Source organism: Strix aluco, chromosome 9, assembly GCF_031877795.1.
Source record: "Strix aluco isolate bStrAlu1 chromosome 9, bStrAlu1.hap1, whole genome shotgun sequence".
Lineage (NCBI taxonomy): Eukaryota > Metazoa > Chordata > Aves > Strigiformes > Strigidae > Strix > Strix aluco.
The window spans coordinates 17,789,788-17,808,624 of NC_133939.1; the positions used below are offsets into that span (position 1 = coordinate 17,789,788).

Sequence of the window (18,837 nt, forward strand, 5' to 3'; positions counted from 1 at the left end):
AGGCTGAGTGGAGCGATCCCCCGGACCTGACCCACCGAGCGGCGTGGGCTGAGGCGCAGCCCGATGTCCAGCGTGCGCATCACCTGCGCAAGAACCGCCGGTGCGTATGCAGCAGCCGGGCGCGGTTCGTGTCGTGCCGCACGGTGCCCCCGCCGCGCCCGGGGGGCGATTGACGTGCCCGGGGTGGGGGAGGAGGACCCCCGCGGGCAATACGCGGGTGTTTGTGCCCGTGTTGTGTAACCCAGCGCTGCCGCTGGCGGGGCGCAGCCCCCCGCGGGTTGGGTGGAAGGGGGGAAGCGGGGCCGGGGCCAGCCCAGCCTCGCCGAGCGGGCGCGCCGCCTCCGCGCCCCGCGGAGCCCGCAGCCGGGGGGCTCGGCGGTGCCGCGGTGCGGGCCGCGGAGGCGGGGCGCGGGCGGGGCGCGCATGCGGGCGGTGCCAGGCAGCGCGGCGGGCCGCGGAGCCACTCGCCCCCGCAGCACCGCTCCGCCAGGGACAGCTCCCGCCGGCGCCCAGGTAACGCGCTCCCCCCGCGGCCGCGCTCCGCTCCGCGCCGCTCCCCCCCCTCCGCGGCGGGGGCGTGGGGGGGCTCGGCGGCTCACGCGTGTCCCCCCCCACCCCCGGTGGTTGCTTGCTTGCAGCTCCGAGGCTGTGACGGCGCCGTCCCCACCGCGGAGCAGGCAGCGGCGGCCGGCTCTGCCCGCCGGGCTCTCGGGCTGAGGAGGGAGCGCGTCTTCCGGCGACAACTTCCCGGCAACTTCCCGGCGCTCGCCAGGCTCCGCGATGGAAGGGAAAGGTGAGGGGGGGCGGCGGCGGCAGGACCGCAGTGGCCGGGCCGGGTGCGCGGCCCGGGGCCGGGAGCGCCCAGCCGAGCCCAGCCGCTGTGGCGGGGACATTGCAGCAGCGGCGGGAAGCGGGCTCGGGAGGCGCTTCCCTTCCCGCTCCAGCGGGGGCTGAGCGGTCCGTTGCGTAGTGGAGTGTGGGGAAGGGTGGGTTTCGAGGTTTTTTTTTTTTAAAAAAAATATACATATTTTTTTCCTTTAGGGTGAGACAGATGTTAGTTGGCGATTTGTTTTCTTAATGCTGAGGATTTGCATAATAAATAGGAGGTCTGTCCCGTGTTTTTTAGTCAGTCGGCGATGGGGAGATTTTTAAGAGATGAAGAGCATTTCATAATTAGAATGGCTTTTAAAAAAAAATCTCAATTTTTTTTCCGAAACGAGAAGAACAGGGCTATAGAGCTCTGCCCTCATTACGTTGCATATTTAACACATCAGAACATCCTGATAAATTGGGAGAAATGCAATGAGTATTGTGCTATTGAACTCTATCCACCCTAGAAAGAGGAAATCATTAAATATTGCCTGCCTAGCTTGTGTGTCTGCATACAAAGAGGCATAGATCTAATCCAAATATATCCCTTCGTGTTGGGCATATATATCTTGTTTCCATACATAGCTACGTAGTCCTGCACATTTATTTACCTATCTACCTCTACAATTGCATCAGACATCACACATTCAACTGGTACATGAACTCAAAATCTGTAAATGTTAATTGCCCATGAAATATTGATGGCATATCAGTCCATGCAGTGGGAAGTCTAGTTGCCATTCCCACCTAACCCTAGCTGCCAGCTCTCCTGTATAAGACAAATCAGGTAGCTGTTTAATTGACAGAGATCAAGGCAGGGGGAGAATATGGACTATAATAATTCAAGGAAAATGATGGTAGACTTGTATAACACAATACTACATACCTTTCTGGGAGCCGAGCAAGCTATATTTAAACCTCAGGTTTATTTTTGTAACTATCTTGTCAATCAGGGCTATAGTTCTCCTGTGTGGGAATATCTGATTATATGCTGATTAAGGAAGGAAGCTATTTCAATCATATGGAGGCAGTATGTCTTATAAAGCACAGTTTCTTGTGGGCAGTGATCAATAGAATTACTGGGGCTTGAGGACAGGTAAGTACCTCTTTTAAAAAAGTGAATCTGTAAAGCTTGACTTAGATTAAAAGCTCACAGCAGTCACGTTAGTCTTGATATATTTTTTTGGCTATCCACAGTTTTCACAGTTAACCTTTATCTTTTTTGCATGTCCTACTGGTACATGTCTTGATGCAAAACAAATAGACTGTGACTTTAGTATAATACATTACGTGCCTTGTCATGCACTACACAAGCAGGCGAAAGGCTCTCCGTGGACCTTCTGATGGGACTCGTGTAGCTGAAGGAGTTCTACAGGGGGCAGAAAGGTAACATCTGCAACAAAATAAAAGAAAAAGGGTCCAGCTAGCTGGTGGCAAAAGCAGCACCTGAGAGAGGGTCACCCAATTCCTATCTTGTGCAAACAGAGATAGCGACTGTTATGATGCAGTCACTGCCTGAATTGGCAATGAGCAGCTGAACATGGCAGCATTTTGGGTCACTGGTACTTGTGTTTATTAGTTGCAAGACAGGGTCCACAGCAGTCCCAGGCTCTTGGCTTTAGTGGAAGAGTTATCGGGGGTGAGACAACCCCAAGAGTCACTATTCTGTTATCTTTTGCAAAAAATTCTCAGCAGTTTGCTCTTACTAGAGATTTTCCTTGATGGGTTAGAGGTGGGGAACAAATACTCTCTGGGTTTCCTCTACCTATGCAGGCAAAAAAGGGATGTTCAGAGCAAAGCCAGCAGAAGTTAAGGCACCAGAATGGGACATGTCCAAAGTAGATTTGACCTTAAAGGAAATACACAAGCAGCTTTGGCATCTCAGTCAGAAAATGAGAAGGCAGGAGAAGTCTGCTCACAGCAGGGATCCAGTTGTGTTGGCACTGAAGTAATTCTTGGGACTCACTTGGTGTTGGAGTAGCATGAGAAGGCCTATGGTGCACAGATATAACAGACTAATTTTGTGTACATGTATAGTGAGGCACAGTGCAGGATGCCTCCCCAGAGGGGAGGGTATGAGCCAGCCTAAACCCTTCACATCTTCATCTTTTGTGACTAATCCTAGATGGACTTGCAACTGCATTGCCTTACTAGGAACTTGTTTACATTTTATTATTACTAACCAAGCCTCTGCATTGCAAGTGTTATGAGACTGCTGCTTGTATACGGTGTTTCTCTGAAGTCATCCCTTGCTTTTTAAATGCTTCCTCTGGCAGCCCTTCTCCCACCCCTCCAGTCTTCCTCAGTGCAAATCTTTAGAACATTTCAAACTCAGCGTTATGCAGACACTGGGGAAGAGTGTGTGCTATATTAAGCAACATAAAGTCTGTTTAAGAAAACCTACCTTCTGGTCCCTGAATTCAGCTGTCCCTGGTGACTGGTGTGGACATTTCTGCCTAGGATTTGCCACCCCAGGACAACTTGGTTGTCTGACTGTGGCTGGTGCTGATGCTTGCAAAGCCTGCAGTCCTCTGTATAAAAAAAAAAAAAGGGCTAATGGCCCATCTCTGGTGCTGCTCAGAGCAGCCATAACTGATTGCACTGGTTGGACTCATGAGAATGAGGGGAAGAGGACATATCCTAGTTCTTGTGCAGTGCGGTGCAGGACTAAGGACCCTACTGTTGTTAGGACTGTTGCAGTAAGACTGCAAGAAAGAGGGGTCCTGGTGTGGGCTAGGAGGTGGTGGTGGTGCAGCCTGTGCTAGAGATGAAGATCTCTATCTCCTGACTCCTAAAAGATAAATAATTGTAGTACTCTATGGATCTGCAATGTTACCAACATTGGTGGTCTAAAAGTAACATTTGGCCTCATCCAACTTACAGCTTCTTCGACTTACTCTGTTCTGCACATTCACTGTTTCCAAACCTTTTCCAGCAGTGAGAAGCTTAAAAGTTGTAGTTGCTCCTAAAGCTCGTTAGGCAATGGGGGAAGGGAGGGCATTGTGGGTGAGGACTCTGTTTTGCATCTGCTACCTGATCCCTGTTCTCTGAATCTCGCCACTACAGCAGTTCCTGTAGGCTGCAGCAGTAAGCGATACCATGCCAGGCATCCCAGGAGCTGGGCTTTGCCAAAGCTAACAATAGTTAATGTGGAGGTTAAAGAATACTTGGTCATTTGCCAGATTCTTCAGTCACAGTCAGAAAGACGCTTAGTAGGGGAAGGAACGTCACACAGTGATGTTCAGACTTGGAGGCTGGGAAAGAAATCAGCCAAGCAAGAGTCAAGCTGCACAGTGTGGAATGTATCCCTGGGCTTCTGGATGGAGCGGGACTGCAGGCTAGTCTTGCTGCAGGGAGGGCTCCCTTCCTCTGAAGGTGCTATACTGGTTTCTGCAGTCCTGAAGACACGGGGAAATCCCTTTCTGGCAGTGAGGGAGAAAAGACATATTACTGCTATTGTCTTGTCTGAGGGGGAGACTGGGGACTCGACATGTCAATGTTTCATGGGAGGCAGGGGCATACTGCCTGCTGGGCCCTTCTGCAAGGGCCCAGCCAGTTCTTGGTGCTCTCTGTTCTCCCTGGAGGTCAGTGCTGGGAACTGGTGGCCCTGGTGAGGTTTCAGTGCCTGGGTGCAGGGCAGGCTGCTGACAGCACAGGTATGTACTGTTAGCTGGGAAATACAGCAGGACTAGTTCTTGTCAGCTGGTCTACTGGGACAGCAAAGCTAAAGCACATTGTTGGCTACCTGACTGAGATCTAGAGGTGCTCTTGTCAGTCCTCTGAGTCATGGTGCTGCCCTGTTGGATAGTAGTGTCAGGTTGGAGAGACATCCTCTATGCAGTGGGTCTTCCCTCAGGAACACCATCCTTGTGCTCAGAAGGCTGTGTGGTAGAAACCAGGGGATCTGGCCTTACAGCTCTTTTCTGCTGGAGAGTCCCAAAGCAGCAGGGCTTTGAGGAGATGACCTCTCTGCAGAGTGACTGTCCCAGGCAGATGCTGCCACACTAGTGCTATCTGAGTCATGCTTTCTTTCCAGTCACAAAAGCTGGGAGCAGGCTTTTTGCTTTTTCAGAAAAGTCACAATGTTGTTGTCCATAGACATGCAATGTTCAGGCCTTTAAATGAGGTCCTGTAAAACAGCAGTATGATCTGGTTTACCTGGGGCACAGACTTGCCCTTCATGGGACTAGAAAATGGGTCCAAGCTCTTTTGCAGTTTGCTGTCTTGTGGATATGTGAATGGGCAGGGTGGTTTGATCCATCTCTCCCCATCAGAGATGCTCTGAAGCCTCCCTGACCAGACCCAGCATCGTGGGCCAGCTTTCTCTGTGCAGCTGTCTGTGTGCTATGCCTGTAAAGGGCAGCCTCTTCACCTTGAAGAACTTGTGATCAAAACCCAACAAGAGCCGATGAATGTTAGGATTGCAGATGGGCTTTGTGGACAAGGTGAGAGAGGGTGTCAAATGAGAACATGCAGTTCTGGAGATTGCTGTGCACTGTTCCCACCTTCATGGCTTTCTTCAGCGATCAAAGAAAAGATCTTAGTGATCCCAGCTGTAGTTCATGTTCTGAAGCTGTTTAGGATGCTCATGTCAAAACCTACCTCATCATGCATCTTCCTGACACGTATATTTGTTAGAGGTGAGTCTGCAGCACATACTGTTGACCACATGTTGAAGTAATGCAGATTGCTTTGGTAAAGACTAGGTCACACAAGCCATCTTGTTTACTTCTTTGTACTGGAAACCAAGTACTGGCACAGTTACTTTTGTTATGAAACTGTTCCCTTTTTTTGGGGAACACTTGCATCTATGTGAAGATGGTCAGAGCCTTCTCCGAGCAGCTCATTCTCCGTAGAGGAGGTACCTGCATGCTCTCTGCTTTTCAGTGATGTGCTGTGAGAGATCCAGGATGTGTTACTGAGCCCAACAGTTCTCAAACTGGCTGCTTGAAGTTTGTCACAGGGAAGCACGTTAGCAGATGTAAATAAATGGCCTGATTTTTTTAATATCTCCCCCATGCCACAAGCTGTGCATTTCCATATGGGTGCCAGCTTTCTGTATAGCAGGGGAACACTTTATTTGCCTGACTTTAAGACCTTATCCCTGAGGCCGGAGTGGGGTTTTGTGAAGATTGCTTTGTTCCGGTGTCTCAGACTCAATCTCTGCTGAAAGGTGTGGGACAGGATTATAAGGCACTAAGCTAGCACTGCATGCATGCTTTTCTTTAATGTGTTTCAGAAAACAAGTGAAATGTCTGTTCCTCTTATGTTAGAAATCACATTAAACACGACACATACATGACTGTCCTGGGAGGGTTCAAAGATGGTAAGAACTCAAGTTGCTCTGTGGGACTAGCAAATGAGCAAACCTTGGCTATGTGCTGCCACCTAGAAGAGCAGATAACGGTCTAATACCTTTATTAACCATTGGTTGGTAGCTGCTGAAGTACTGTGGGCAGACAGCTGCAACTTCTGGATGAGAGGATGACCCAAGCCTATCTGATGCTGGGGAAAGTAGATATGGTACCCCAGAAAGCATCTGTGTTTTAATGGGCTTCATAACGAGGAGGGGGAAGTGGCCATGCTTGTATTACTTCATACCTACAAACACACCATGTTACTAAAACAAAGGGGGAAAGAGGACCCTAGTAATAGGCTTAAATGTTATAAAAATGGGAGGAGAATTTAGTCATCTGGCTATTTCTCCACCCCACTTCTACAAGTTACATGGGAGCTGTGGAAGTTGCATTTAGCCTGAATGAAATACTGGAGTACTTTAAAATATTTTTAATGTATTAAATTGTTCTGACGTACCATTTATATGTATAGTGGCTGGAAGTGTAATCAGTGAATACTTTGAGTAATGACCTGCATACAGCTGTTCCATCCTTAGTTCATTTAGAGTCCAGAAATTTAAAAAAAACCCTTGATTTTTTTAAAGCAGGTTTTTCAAAAGGCTTAACTTACTACAAGATTTTTCTTATCTGCTCTTATCTTTCCCCCTCTATCCACTCAGCTATTCAAATCCTGTCTGAATTGCATTCATTTCTAATGTGCCATAAAACTTGATATGCAAAAGCTAGTTATTTAGGGAGAATTGCAGAAACTATTTTAGTCTCTGTCTTTTGACCTATAAATGAGATAACATGATTAATTTTTACATGCAAAGTTTGGTGTTTATTAGCATGGTAAAAGGCAATTTGACAATGAAAAAGATTCCTGATGGGCATAATAATTAATGCTTTCACTCAAAGTATAAAGATTTTAATAATGCTGTTATACTAAAATGATTGAAGAAAGAGTTTACTGTTTTCCTGTCAGTGATACAAGGATGTTTCCTTTTATATAGCTCCTATATCCCTGCTTTTTCAAAGTGTTCTTTATAGTCAATAGCAGTACAAATCATCACGCTAATTCATTGAGTTTCTTCTCCCAGGTCCCAGGTTTGGATGAACCTTATGATTTGATACTTATGCAGGATACACATTGAAAGCTATGGCTTTTTTCTTCAGATTGAATTAAACTATTTATGGTGTCGTCATGTTTCAGTAGAGATCTTGTGGCTTGAGATGATGGCTGCTCAATAGAGTGCGGGAGCAATACTGCGGCGTGCCTTGAGCCACGTGGCTGAGGGAGGGCTGTGTATGCATTGGGATGTGTACTTTAAGAAGTAAGGCGTTTTACTTGCTATTTTTAATAGCATGTGCAAAGCAAGAAATCAGGAAAGTATGGAATAGCATTTCTAATTTGGAGAAACGTTTTTCTTGAGCTGTGCTTCTTCCTCTTGTTTCACCCCTCCGTTGGAAGCTGGTTTAGACTGGCTTTATCCACCATCAGCCTTCAATCGGTAAGGTTAATTTACTGAATGTAGCAACTTGGAGGATTTATGAAGAAAATCCAGAAGTGCTGAATGTTTTGTTGGTATAATGAGGGAAAGTTGCCTTGCTTCTCAGTCATTGAGAATGTATTATTAATGCAAAAACACTTTCCTTGAATTTAAAGCTATGTCCTAAAGAGGCTGACAAGCAAGAAGGACTCTTCAGGAAGTTTGAAGCCTATCTAGTCACTGAGTCTCTTATACCATTCTTATTCCAACATAAAGTGCTATCATTGATTTTTATTTTTAGTTTTCTCTCCAAGTTCATCCAGCCAAGGGTTATTGGTAGGATGGGCATGTTCAAGTGTTGTGTTAGTCACTACTCAAGTAAAATGTTGGTCTAGAGACCTTGTGGTCTCTTCTAGCTGACATTGGTCTCTGACATGACCCTACTGAGAAGCTTGAACTCTAAATCTGGTTCTGAATCCTGCCTCTTCTTTCTCCCATTCACATTCTGGTCTGTACCCTCTTCTCATATCTGAGTGTTTATCATTACTTGGGGCATTGAAGAGCTGGATCCAGATGTTGTAGCTAGAATTTGGCTATGATTTGGGGGGGGTGGGGTGGGTGTGGAATTACATGTGTCTGTGTAGTTTGAAAGATCAAATTTTATGAAATTCAGCAATGGAATAAACTGCCTTGAAGGACAGCCCTCTGAACTTCATCCTTTATTGATGTGCGGTCCTGAATGTGTATTTTAGGGGAGAGCTTTAGTGAGTAGAACACTTGTCTGACCTTCAGTTAAGAATATCTTGCAGCAATGGCTTTAGAATGGTAAGAAACAAACACAAAACCCCAAAATATTTCAGATGTCCAGAATTACTGTTTCATCATAGGTGATACAATTTTGAGATTCAGCTTAGTTTTCTGAAACTTTGTCTAGGAGAGATGTACAGTATGAATTAATTCTTTCCTTGAGAATCCTTGCACGTGCTGTGTTTGCTACGATGGAAAAGCATCCATTTCACTGCCACTTTAGAATAACCCCACATTCAGTATTATAAATGTTAGTAGCTCACACATACTGTAAGAGAGAGGAAAACAGCAACAATGTCAACAAAATGAGGAAAAACGTAGAATCCTTCTAGTATATGGAGGAAAAAAAAAAATATGTAGAGGAAGACTTGGATTTCCTTATTTGATACTAACAAGCCATTGCAGCATAACTGGTTGACAGTAGAATAAGCTTCCTCAGCAAAACCTGCTTTCTATACTACTAGCTTATTTGATCTCTCTGAAGCCTGAATCTGAGCTTTTGAGATACTTTCTACCCTTAAATTCATATTCCCTTTTAGTATTGACCAGTGCTCCTGGTATTCTGAGGTTGCCTGTTAACCAGTGCCATACATTATCAAATAATTGCATTGACGAAGTGAGCTGTTAATTTTTAAACTTTTTATTCATATCAGTATGTCCCAGTAGAGAAATTACATACTGCAAATTGTAGCAGTTTTGTTGCCATATGAGAAGTGAGGGAGAAATGAGCAGAGAAGTTTAAAAATTACTGTCCTGAGTCTCCTCTTTCAGTCAAGATTTTAAATAAAGTCTGTGGAGCTACTCTGGATTTTCACTTGTGTAGATAAATGTATCATTTGGAACGTAGGCAAAGGCCAGGTCTCTAATGCTTTACCTAACTGAAAACACGATGGAAATAATACTGATTATATGGTGTAAGACCTATTTAAATCCCTTTAGACCTTAATTATTAACTACTTAAAAAGTAGTAGATGTTTGAAGAAGTCATGTTATATTGGTTCCAGGGGATGTTAAAATAAATAAGCCATAACTGTTTGTTACCTTTCTTTCTGCCACTTTGAAAGCAGTTTACTTTATTGGTACAAATTATATAGCTTTGAGGCTTTTGTGTTAGCAGCTGCTATTAAAATTGCTATATAGTATCTTCAAAAGTCAGAATATCCACCCCATCTTAAGAATGACTATTAATTACACTTATAACAAGTGGCTCTGTGCTGAGCCATGTCTCTGCCATTACTACTGAACATAGTACCAGACATCTAGAATTACCTGTCAGTTTTATTTGTGTGATTCATCTCTCAGTAAGGTGCATTTCAGGCTTTCCTACCTAAACTGTGTTTATAGTGCATTCCTCTCCCAAATAATCAACATCCAGGAACAGTAAGACTTGGTTTTGTTTTGTTTTGTTTAAAAAAAAAAGTTAGGGTTGAATTTTCCACCTCCTTTGATTAGAAGGTTCCCAGAAATAGTGAGCACAAGCCTGACATACCGAAGCAATGTAAGCATGCAGCCGTGGGCAGTATACAGAGACAAAGAACAGAATGTGTTTAAAATCTTAATTATTTATAGTGAGAAAATACTGGTTTCAATTCAATGGTCCCTTTTGTGGCACCACCCTAAGGTTGATGACAGCAGAACTGTTCTGCTGTCTGAAATTGAGAACAAGGTATTGAGGCTGATGCTGAGCTTTGCATGCACAAGGATCTTCTAGTGCGAGCAATGCTCTGTGCTGTGCAAGTCGGTCAACTGGTAGGAACTTTTGGGTTGATGGCCTGTTATAGACATATTGCTATACACATGAAAACACAGGCAATTCCTTTTTTATTTAAAGGTTTTTGGGAACAGGGAGTCCAGAAGAGTCTCGTGAATCTCGTCACCCTTAAAGCTGGCATCACCACCACTGAAATGAGTTTATGCTCATGTGGAGCATGAGTTTATACCTGGTAATCTCAAAGGCAAGGCTGGTGTACAGCTACTTTACTGCTGTAAAGTCATCTTTATTACACAGAAGCTGCACAGCAATTTGGTCATCCAAACCAAACAGAGCATGCCCTGAATGCAGCTTTCCATCTTATCTGGGAAGTGGCTGTGGTGGGCTATTGGCTTGCTGAATATGAGGAAGGACCATTTCGGTGGACATGTCCCACTTCTGTCCCTCCTCTGTACCTTCATATCAATTCTGTAAGTTGGTCTTCGGCTTGAAGCCTGGCTGGGGCATGTAGGAGCTGTGTTTAGTGCTTTGCTCTTCAACCTGGCTCCTCAGATGTGTGAAGGCTTGGCCTTCTGCATTTTTCCCTGCTTGTGGGCCATCCTTCCTCTTAGTGTCAGGGACTTCTGTTCAGCCTTAGGGGGTAATCAGGAGTCTAGCAGAGGATAATATATGACACTTCTGGGCTGTCCTTTGCCTGTCAGGAACACGGAAGTAAGCATCTGCCCCTTCTCCTTCCTGTTTGCAAAGGAGCTGCCTAAAAATCAGGTCTCCTATTTTGCAGAAAATCGCATTTCCTGAATTGGATTGAACCCAATATTTTTCTTACCATTCAGGCCAGTCAAGGGCTTCCTAGACTCTACACTTATTGATGGGTCCTGCCTTGAATCCATGAGAGTTTGTCAACACTTGTGGTATTATGAACAACACAACTGAGATTAGAGACTCATGTTTTTTCAGATAAACAGTTTTATTGTGTGCTGGTTTTGTAAGGAGGTATCAAAATAGCCAACACTTACTGATCTCTGAGGGACTGTGGATTTCATGGAATGCTTTTAAGGCCTTTCCAGGTGGAGGTACATATGGACCATAAAGCTTTATTATTGTTTTTAGTTCTTGTGTTATTTCCCTAATCAACCTTATAGCTTTTCTATCTGTTGAAGTATGGAGTTATGGAGGATGATGGGGAAAAAGTTGTTTACAGCTTTCCATTTTAACTTATTTTGTAAAAGATAAACAGTGCTGTTTGCCAAGAAAGGAGAGCCGCATAATCAGGAAAACCTGTATATTATTCTCTTCAAAAATACTGTATTTCAGTTCTAAGTAACATGTTTTAGTTTGAAATTGTTTTGAAATTATTTCTTTTGAGGGAAAAAAATTATAGAACGAAAACCATTTTAAACAGAACAAAGAGTAATGTTTCATTTAAAACTTCAGAATTTATCTTTTTCTATGGAATTCCCTAAAGCAGTTCAACAGTACTGGTCATGAAATTTCAAGTGTTAAATTTACTATATCAAGTATTTCTGTGCAGATGTCAGCTGTAAATGTTCTGCCCATATTTTGCCAATGGTAACTGGCTCAAATGCCTTGCAAGGCCATGTGAAATTGTTTAGTTCCATGAAGATGGCTGACCTGGCCTCACCTGGATGGATTATCTTGTAGCTTTACCAAAAAAGCATCACTCAAACCAGACTGTGTTGTCTTGGTTTTCACCCCATGTCCCAGAATAGCCCCAGTTGGCACCAATAGCTATGAACTACGCATATTTATAGTAATGGTGCAGAGTACCAGAAATAGTGACCAAGGTGGATATCGGCCAATGGCTGCTGAATGCCCTGAGTCTAATGAAATGAAAAGCTCATGTACCTCCTTGAGGGGAAATGCAATCGGATTGTCTCTAATTAAGACCCCAGATGATAATAGAACAATCCAGAAATAGCAAAGCATGGGCAGTGAACTCCCTTGATAGAAGACAAACCTGGATGGGTCTGGTATTGGATCCTTCTTTTTCACTGAAAGACCTATTGGACTGTTGGTTCTGTTCCTGGAGGGGCTAGTTACAGCTACATGAGGCAATAAATCAGCTCCTGCTCCTCTGGAAAAGAAACCCCTTGGCTCTCAGCTCAGCCCCTGCTGGCAAAAAAGAGTGGGGATGGAGAGCCAGAGATTGACACAGCTGTGCCAAGTCCAAGACACAAGCTTGTAAATCACCTGGGTTCAGCCCCTTATGTCTGTATTCTACAGTGGGAGAACATCTAGAGAAACTTCTGGTTAATGGAGTTACTGTGCATGGGGACTCTATGTCAGTATGGCTCTGTACCTTATGTGAAATGGGAGGTTGGCTGGTGCCTGGACAGCATGTGTTTATGTGTACACTCTGGGGTTGAGGCATGTCTTCATTACTTTATGCAGGAGTTGTATTAGGAATCCAAAGTGGTTTCTTAGTGTCTTACACTGCTGTTCTGAGGCCTTGCTTGGGTAGCATTTGCAATTTGGGAGTGGTTGAATCCAGATCTTGATGTATTGTTGGCTAGAGAGCTTAGCGAGCTTTGGAAGGAGGTCTTGCTTGGTGATAAGGAAGTGGGCAGTACAGAGCAGCAGGATTCCTGGGTTAAATCCTGTCTCTGAGTTTTCATGTGTTAAGATCACTTTTAAACCTTCTCAATGTTGCTGAATGTTATGAAGATTGACAAGGTAATGGCAGCCCTGAAACCAGGGCACTGATGTTTTGTTTTCTGCTAACACAAAAGATTTTGAGCCACTTTACTACTAAAGCATCTGTTTACCTCTAGCCTAGTGGGGTGCTGTTAGATTCCCTTTCTTCCTTTTTCTGAAGTTCATAGCTCAAAGACGCTCTCTGAAATCTCAGATGAGTTCAACTGGAGAGATGCATCCCATGACAGCTGCCATCATGACTAGTGAAGTTAAAGTTTACCAGTTAGTTTTTGAATGATGGATCCTAATAGTTTTTCAGCACTTCAGCTACAAATAGAGCAGCGGTGTTTAATAACAGAAGGTAAGAGCATAGTGTCAGACCTGGAGGCATGCATTAGTGCTGCAGCATCCTAAGTGGTGGTGAAAGATTGTAGAAGGATGAAAGCACATCTGATTGGTTTGGCAGGATAGACAAGGACATTAGAGAACTTCTGTTTTTGTTTTTCTTCCAGGTGATTGTTATTGTAACACGTTGTCTTAATCTGTGTTTTTTCCTCTTAGCTATTGTCAGGCCTGTATGTTTAGGCAGTAATCTGATGTGAGTGTTATATGGTGATGTCCCTCCTGTGCCTCAGACAAAGGTCCTAATCTTGTCCTTAGTAAAGATGATGATGCAGAAGACACTGGAAAAACTAGAGGTCTGAGAACTGCTTCTGTAAGTGTGCCACATCCTATAGACTGATCTGTGTCCTGTATCCCAGAGGGTTATCCTTACAGAAACATAGATGAAGGGACTGAAGTATCAGTGTACGTAACTGTCACTTTTTTTGGTACAATTGCTAATCACCTGGCATTTCATAGCATCTTTTTCTCTTCCTGTGCTGTCAACTCTAGTACCTGAGCTTTACAATCTCACATTCACTGGGATGGCAGAAGATTGGGATCCCATAACTGCTTTATAGTTGGTTTGCTGTAAGACCCAGCGGATGGAAATTACCTTGAATGGTAAATGAAGTTATAAGTGCATTTGATTGAATGCCAGTGTGCGTCACTGTCCTCTTCACATTTTTATACTGCATATGTAACGTTTCTGTTAGCTATAACTGAAGGACTTGTTCATTTGTTCGCACCTTTTTGCAGGATACGCTAGACTCCTGTCTAAAAGATAATACCAATATTTTTCCTCCTGATAAGGCCTGATTGATATGCGCTTTCTGGTGGGATCTAAATCCTTTGGTGTAAAAGGCATTTCACTTACATAAGACATTTCATACTTTTAAATACCAGAGAATCTTTATAGAGCTATGAAAATGTTATGAATCTCCCATATAATCTGACTCTTAAAATCTACAGATGTCTTGTAAAATTATTATGGTAAACTTATTAAGTTTAAAATAGTGTAGTTGGTTTGGAGTAATAATCTGTAAAGTTTCCATGCACAGTAAATCTCATTTTTCATGCAGAAAAGATCTTCAAAGACAAATATTTGCAGTAATAGAAAAGGCAACATGGAGAAATAGTGTCAAAGAATATTATTCTTTGTATAATTGTTTCCTTTCTTCTCCTTACGGATCTTCACTGGAGGAGAATACCCAGGGCTGTGTGTGGATGTGTGTGCCTCTAACAGGTAGCTAGCTTTAATCACCCTTCCTTTGATGAGGGGAGGGGATTGGGAATTTTGAATGACAGGGTTTAGGAGAGCTATGCTGCCTTAATGCTTGAGGTCTCTCAAGTACTAGTTGGCTTGGTTTTGTGGGTGGTGGATGCATTTGGGGCTGTTCCAGAGAGATCAGTGAGTCCATCTCACCAAACCCTGCCAAGGGCACGCCACTAGTTAGCGATACTTGCATAAAAGTGTGCATCCACTGTTGGGGAACAAGGGACAAGTCAATAAGAATCTGTATGAGTGGGTGTTTTTCCTGTATTTGCCTTGTCATGTTCCCTTTGACTTCTGTCATCATACCTGTCCTGGCACACCTACCTGTGCCAGTCAGTAGAACTGGCATATCTCAAATCAACGTCTCGGGCTCTTATCCGTTTGTATTTACGCTACTGGTGCTTAAGCAAAGATGCCTGGTAATGCTCTATAGCTGATATTGTCTGTTTGAATAACGTAGCCATTTCAGCAATACAGGGTACAGCCCCAGGAAATCAAAATCCTTTTCTGAAAGTGTTCCATGTTGTTCTTTTGCAAAGCCCAGCCAGGAACAAGCAGTGTCAGCTCCTTCTGGTGTTAGAGTGCTTTTGGGGTGGTGCAGCTCACCTTGTATATTCAGCAACTATCTCAGCAGACAATTAGAAATATTGGCAAAAGCAAAGCCTTTCAGGCCTGGTGTAGACTTGAATAACTCTTGGAAGACCCGTCTCCTGGAAAGTTCAAGGGTTTCAGTATTTGCTTTTGCCCAGACTAAGAAAAAACAGAATGTAAAACTGTGGGACATGGAAGAACTCAGTACAGCAACACTGACTGCTTTGTTTTGATACTTCTGTTCAAAACCGGCTCAACATCTCAAGGATGTTCAGGTGACACGTGTTCATGTGACATTTAATGTTTTACTGAAAGAGCCCAAAAGCTTCATTTGCATTGACTTCAGTATTTTCTCCCAATGACACATGGTTTCTGGAGCTGGACTCCACTTTCCTTCCCTCAAGTCAGTATGCCTGGTGAAACACCAGCCTTTGTAACATACAATACTAAGTTGTTGCATAGCTCTTTGCATTCATGGTTATCAGTGCTACAAAAAGGAAGCCAAGAGCTTTATCAGTGTTAAAAAGGAAAATGAAGCATAGGGTAGAAGCAACTTGCTCAAGGTCACCCTCTAAAGTGCTAGGATAACTTTCCAGCACAGTTAGCAATAAAACACCTTTTCCATGATACTCTGAGCTAGAACATCAGAAAACTCATATCCTTAGTGAAAGACAGGAAGACTCCTTATTGCAATGTGGAGGGTGTTAGTTCTCCAGGGATTTGCCCTCAATAAGAGAATAGGGGTATGAACCATGGGTTTGAAGCAGCGTGTTAGTAGGAAAAGGCAGCTGAAGTTCTTAAAAAATATTCTTCAACTATTTTTGGGTTAGTTGAGCATGGCACAACATTCTTATTTGGCCCTGTATGATACTTCACTGCAGTTACCCTGAGGAGACTGTCTCAGTGTTGAAAATGCAGGTTTTTTCTTGCATAATAGGGAAAAAAAAAATCCAAAAGACAATTCTTAATGGTGGTAATGAAGGAAGCCTGGGGGCTTGTTGAGGAAGCATCTATGGACCTGGTTCATAAGCAGATGATTTCTGAGGATATTGTTGCCCTCCTTTGGCATAAAGAAATATTAGGAAGCTCAGCTTAAAACAGCAGTAAGACATGTCCACTTCTGTAGCACTTATGATACCTGCAGTTTAGGAACTTTGAGGAAATGGGATGTTTTCTGCTATTGACCCAGATATTTATGTATCTTGGTGTGTATATAGCGAAATTAGAGGGTGCAGTTCTTAGTCTTAAATGAAGATTTTTGCAGAGTTAAGAGAAAGCTAGGTCTCTAAGGTGTTCACTTTCTTCCTTCACCTGCCAGCATCGTGACCATCCTTGCAGGACTACTGTGGTCCTTATAAACCAGAGTTCAGTGCCCTACCTGCAAAGCTTTTGACTGCCTCTAAGCATCACCCTCCCCGAAGGAGTAACACTGACACAGAAGAGGAGTGTGCTGAGAACAGAGCGATGCCTTTGTTCGGGGTGGCAAACGTGGGGGTTGTGCTCTCAGAGGCATAACCCAGCCTTCAAAGCCAGCCTTTGAATTGCAGCTTCAAAAACAAGCTACCTGCTGGAAAATCAGGGAGTCCAGGGGAACAGTTACATAATGCAGACTTAAATGTGTATTTTTCCCAGAGATGGGTATGAGCTGCTCAGCAATTTAGAGGTGAGCGCATGTTCTTTAGGATGTGTCTTTCAGTAGGTAGGACCTGGGGTCCCAAGAGATTAATAGAAATGGAAGCATACAGAAGTATCTATGTGTAGGTGACACTGCTGTCTGTTATGGGAAAGGATATATCAAAATATAGTGTTTATTTCTGTAGCCTACACATAAAAGGATATTCTTTGTGAAAAGGTAATACAGCTTTCCTGGACCCCAGTTTTTATGAAGTGTAGCAATTTAGTAATTTGTTAGAAAGCCTAGGCTTCCTCTATTCAGAAAATATGATACATCTGCGCAGTTTTGGTTTTTGCTTTTACTCTAAATTCAAACTGTTCACACTCAGTGGTTCAGTGTCTCATGGTTGATTGCTCTGTATGGAGGATGGATATTTCTCAAAGATCTATGCATAGTGTTCACAATATCAGCTGCTGTCTAATCTCTGCTCAGACAGTATTGAAAAGCAACAAACAAATGGCAAGACACTTCTCAACACTTTAAGAAAGACTCAGGGACTGTTTATAGTGTGTACTTTCTTCAAAAAGCAATATATGGCACAAGAAATTATTTGTTAAGTTTGTGTAAATCTGTCCTGCTGGCTGGTTATCTTCAGGCATTGCACCCAGGTGGCAGGCTGTTTCTTGTTTAAGTCCAAAAAACCTGTCTGAGTGTTAAATTCCACTTGGAAACTGGTCAGAAGCTCTGGGTGGACATGAGAATGTTATTGTAGTATATTCCCTGCGTGAACTGTTGCTTGGTAGGTTGGCAGGACCATGGAGTATTAGTTTAAGCCCTGGGTGCTTTCTTTGTGGTGGTATCTTAAAACCAAAGGGTAGGGCTCTATTCTGAGTGTGGGTGGTGGTCCTTGCTCCATAGGACAGATGAAAACAAGCATGTTTATCCTGGGCTACAAATGGATCTACCTGAGTCAGTGCAGAGCTCCAGGGTGCTCCTGCTGCCACAGAACTAGTCATACATATGACATGGTCCCAAAGCTGCTGTGATCTCACTTTTTCCAGGCTTGTGCCTGCCTTTCCCAGCCTAGAAGCAACAGTCTGTACTTAGCTGCTGTGGAGGTGTATTGTGCTGTGGCAGCCCCTATTGCTTGTGGGAGTACCTGGTTGGGAGCCTCTACTGCAAAGATTGGGCTGTGCAGATGGAGACTAGGATGCTGGCTGGGGTTTAGAGTTGTCTAGCTCTTGGTTCGGTGAGAGTGCTGGATTCAGGGCTGTTCTGTGGAGGGCTTTCCTCCTCCCAGATGTGCAGTCCTGGTAAGCCAAACCATGGTTGCTCTGCAGAGTAGTGGGAGAAAATATATCAAAAGTGTTAGCTCCGATATGTGCTGTAGTACAGTAGAGTCTTGCTCCCATTGCTGTCTTGCCCTGTGCCAGAACTACTTCTGGAAAGCTATTTAACCATGTAGGGATTGACTTAATCTCTTGCCTTATGTGGACAACAGAAAAGATGGTGCCAGCACTCCCAACCACTGAGTGCCAGCATTACAGATTAGTTTGCCTTTGCACTTCATCCTTGTGCTTATTTTTGAATATGAAACACTACTTATAGATATTTATAGATTTGCCAGGCCTTTTCTGAAGCTCAACCAACAAGACATTAATGGATGTTTCTGTCATCGAGAAATCCCTTCCTCTGTTGGTTACTTAGGTTTATTAATTTATTTTGAACCACTGTTTATTAGCATATTACATGGAAGGATTATATTGAGAAGTACCTGATAGATCTATAGAGGTTCTCTCCTTTCAGTCATTGCATATCCATTTGAGGAAAGAAGCATAACAACCCCAACCTTTACTCATCCGTAGGCCATCCTACTTGCTAGTGTGCCAGGCAATAGCAGGGATGCCCAGTGGGATGGGGACACAGATGTTTAGTATCCCTATCTGTCCAGTCCAAGATAGTTTCTTTTCAACTCAGGCTTTATCAAGGTGTGGGAACAGCTTGGATTGTTTGGGGAGAGTCAGAGCCCTTTGGATGTTCTGAGGGACCTAAAAGTTACTGACCAAAACCAAGCTGACTTGAGGGTTCTAAGCGGTAGGAGAAGG

At 43.8% G+C, this 18,837-nt stretch overlaps 1 protein-coding gene across 1 annotated transcript in view; it reads left to right on the forward strand.

The window, feature by feature from the left end:
* Positions 1 to 398: 398 nt before the first annotated feature.
* FGF12 (fibroblast growth factor 12) overlaps positions 399 to 18,837 on the forward strand; it is a 231,984-nt gene continuing 213,545 nt past the window's right edge. Inside the window, exons 1-2 of the mRNA XM_074833957.1 lie at positions 399 to 513; positions 639 to 793. Of these exons, the coding sequence (XP_074690058.1) occupies positions 781 to 793 (13 nt within the window). The 5' untranslated portion in view covers positions 399 to 513; positions 639 to 780. The remainder of the gene's footprint in view (positions 514 to 638; positions 794 to 18,837) is intronic.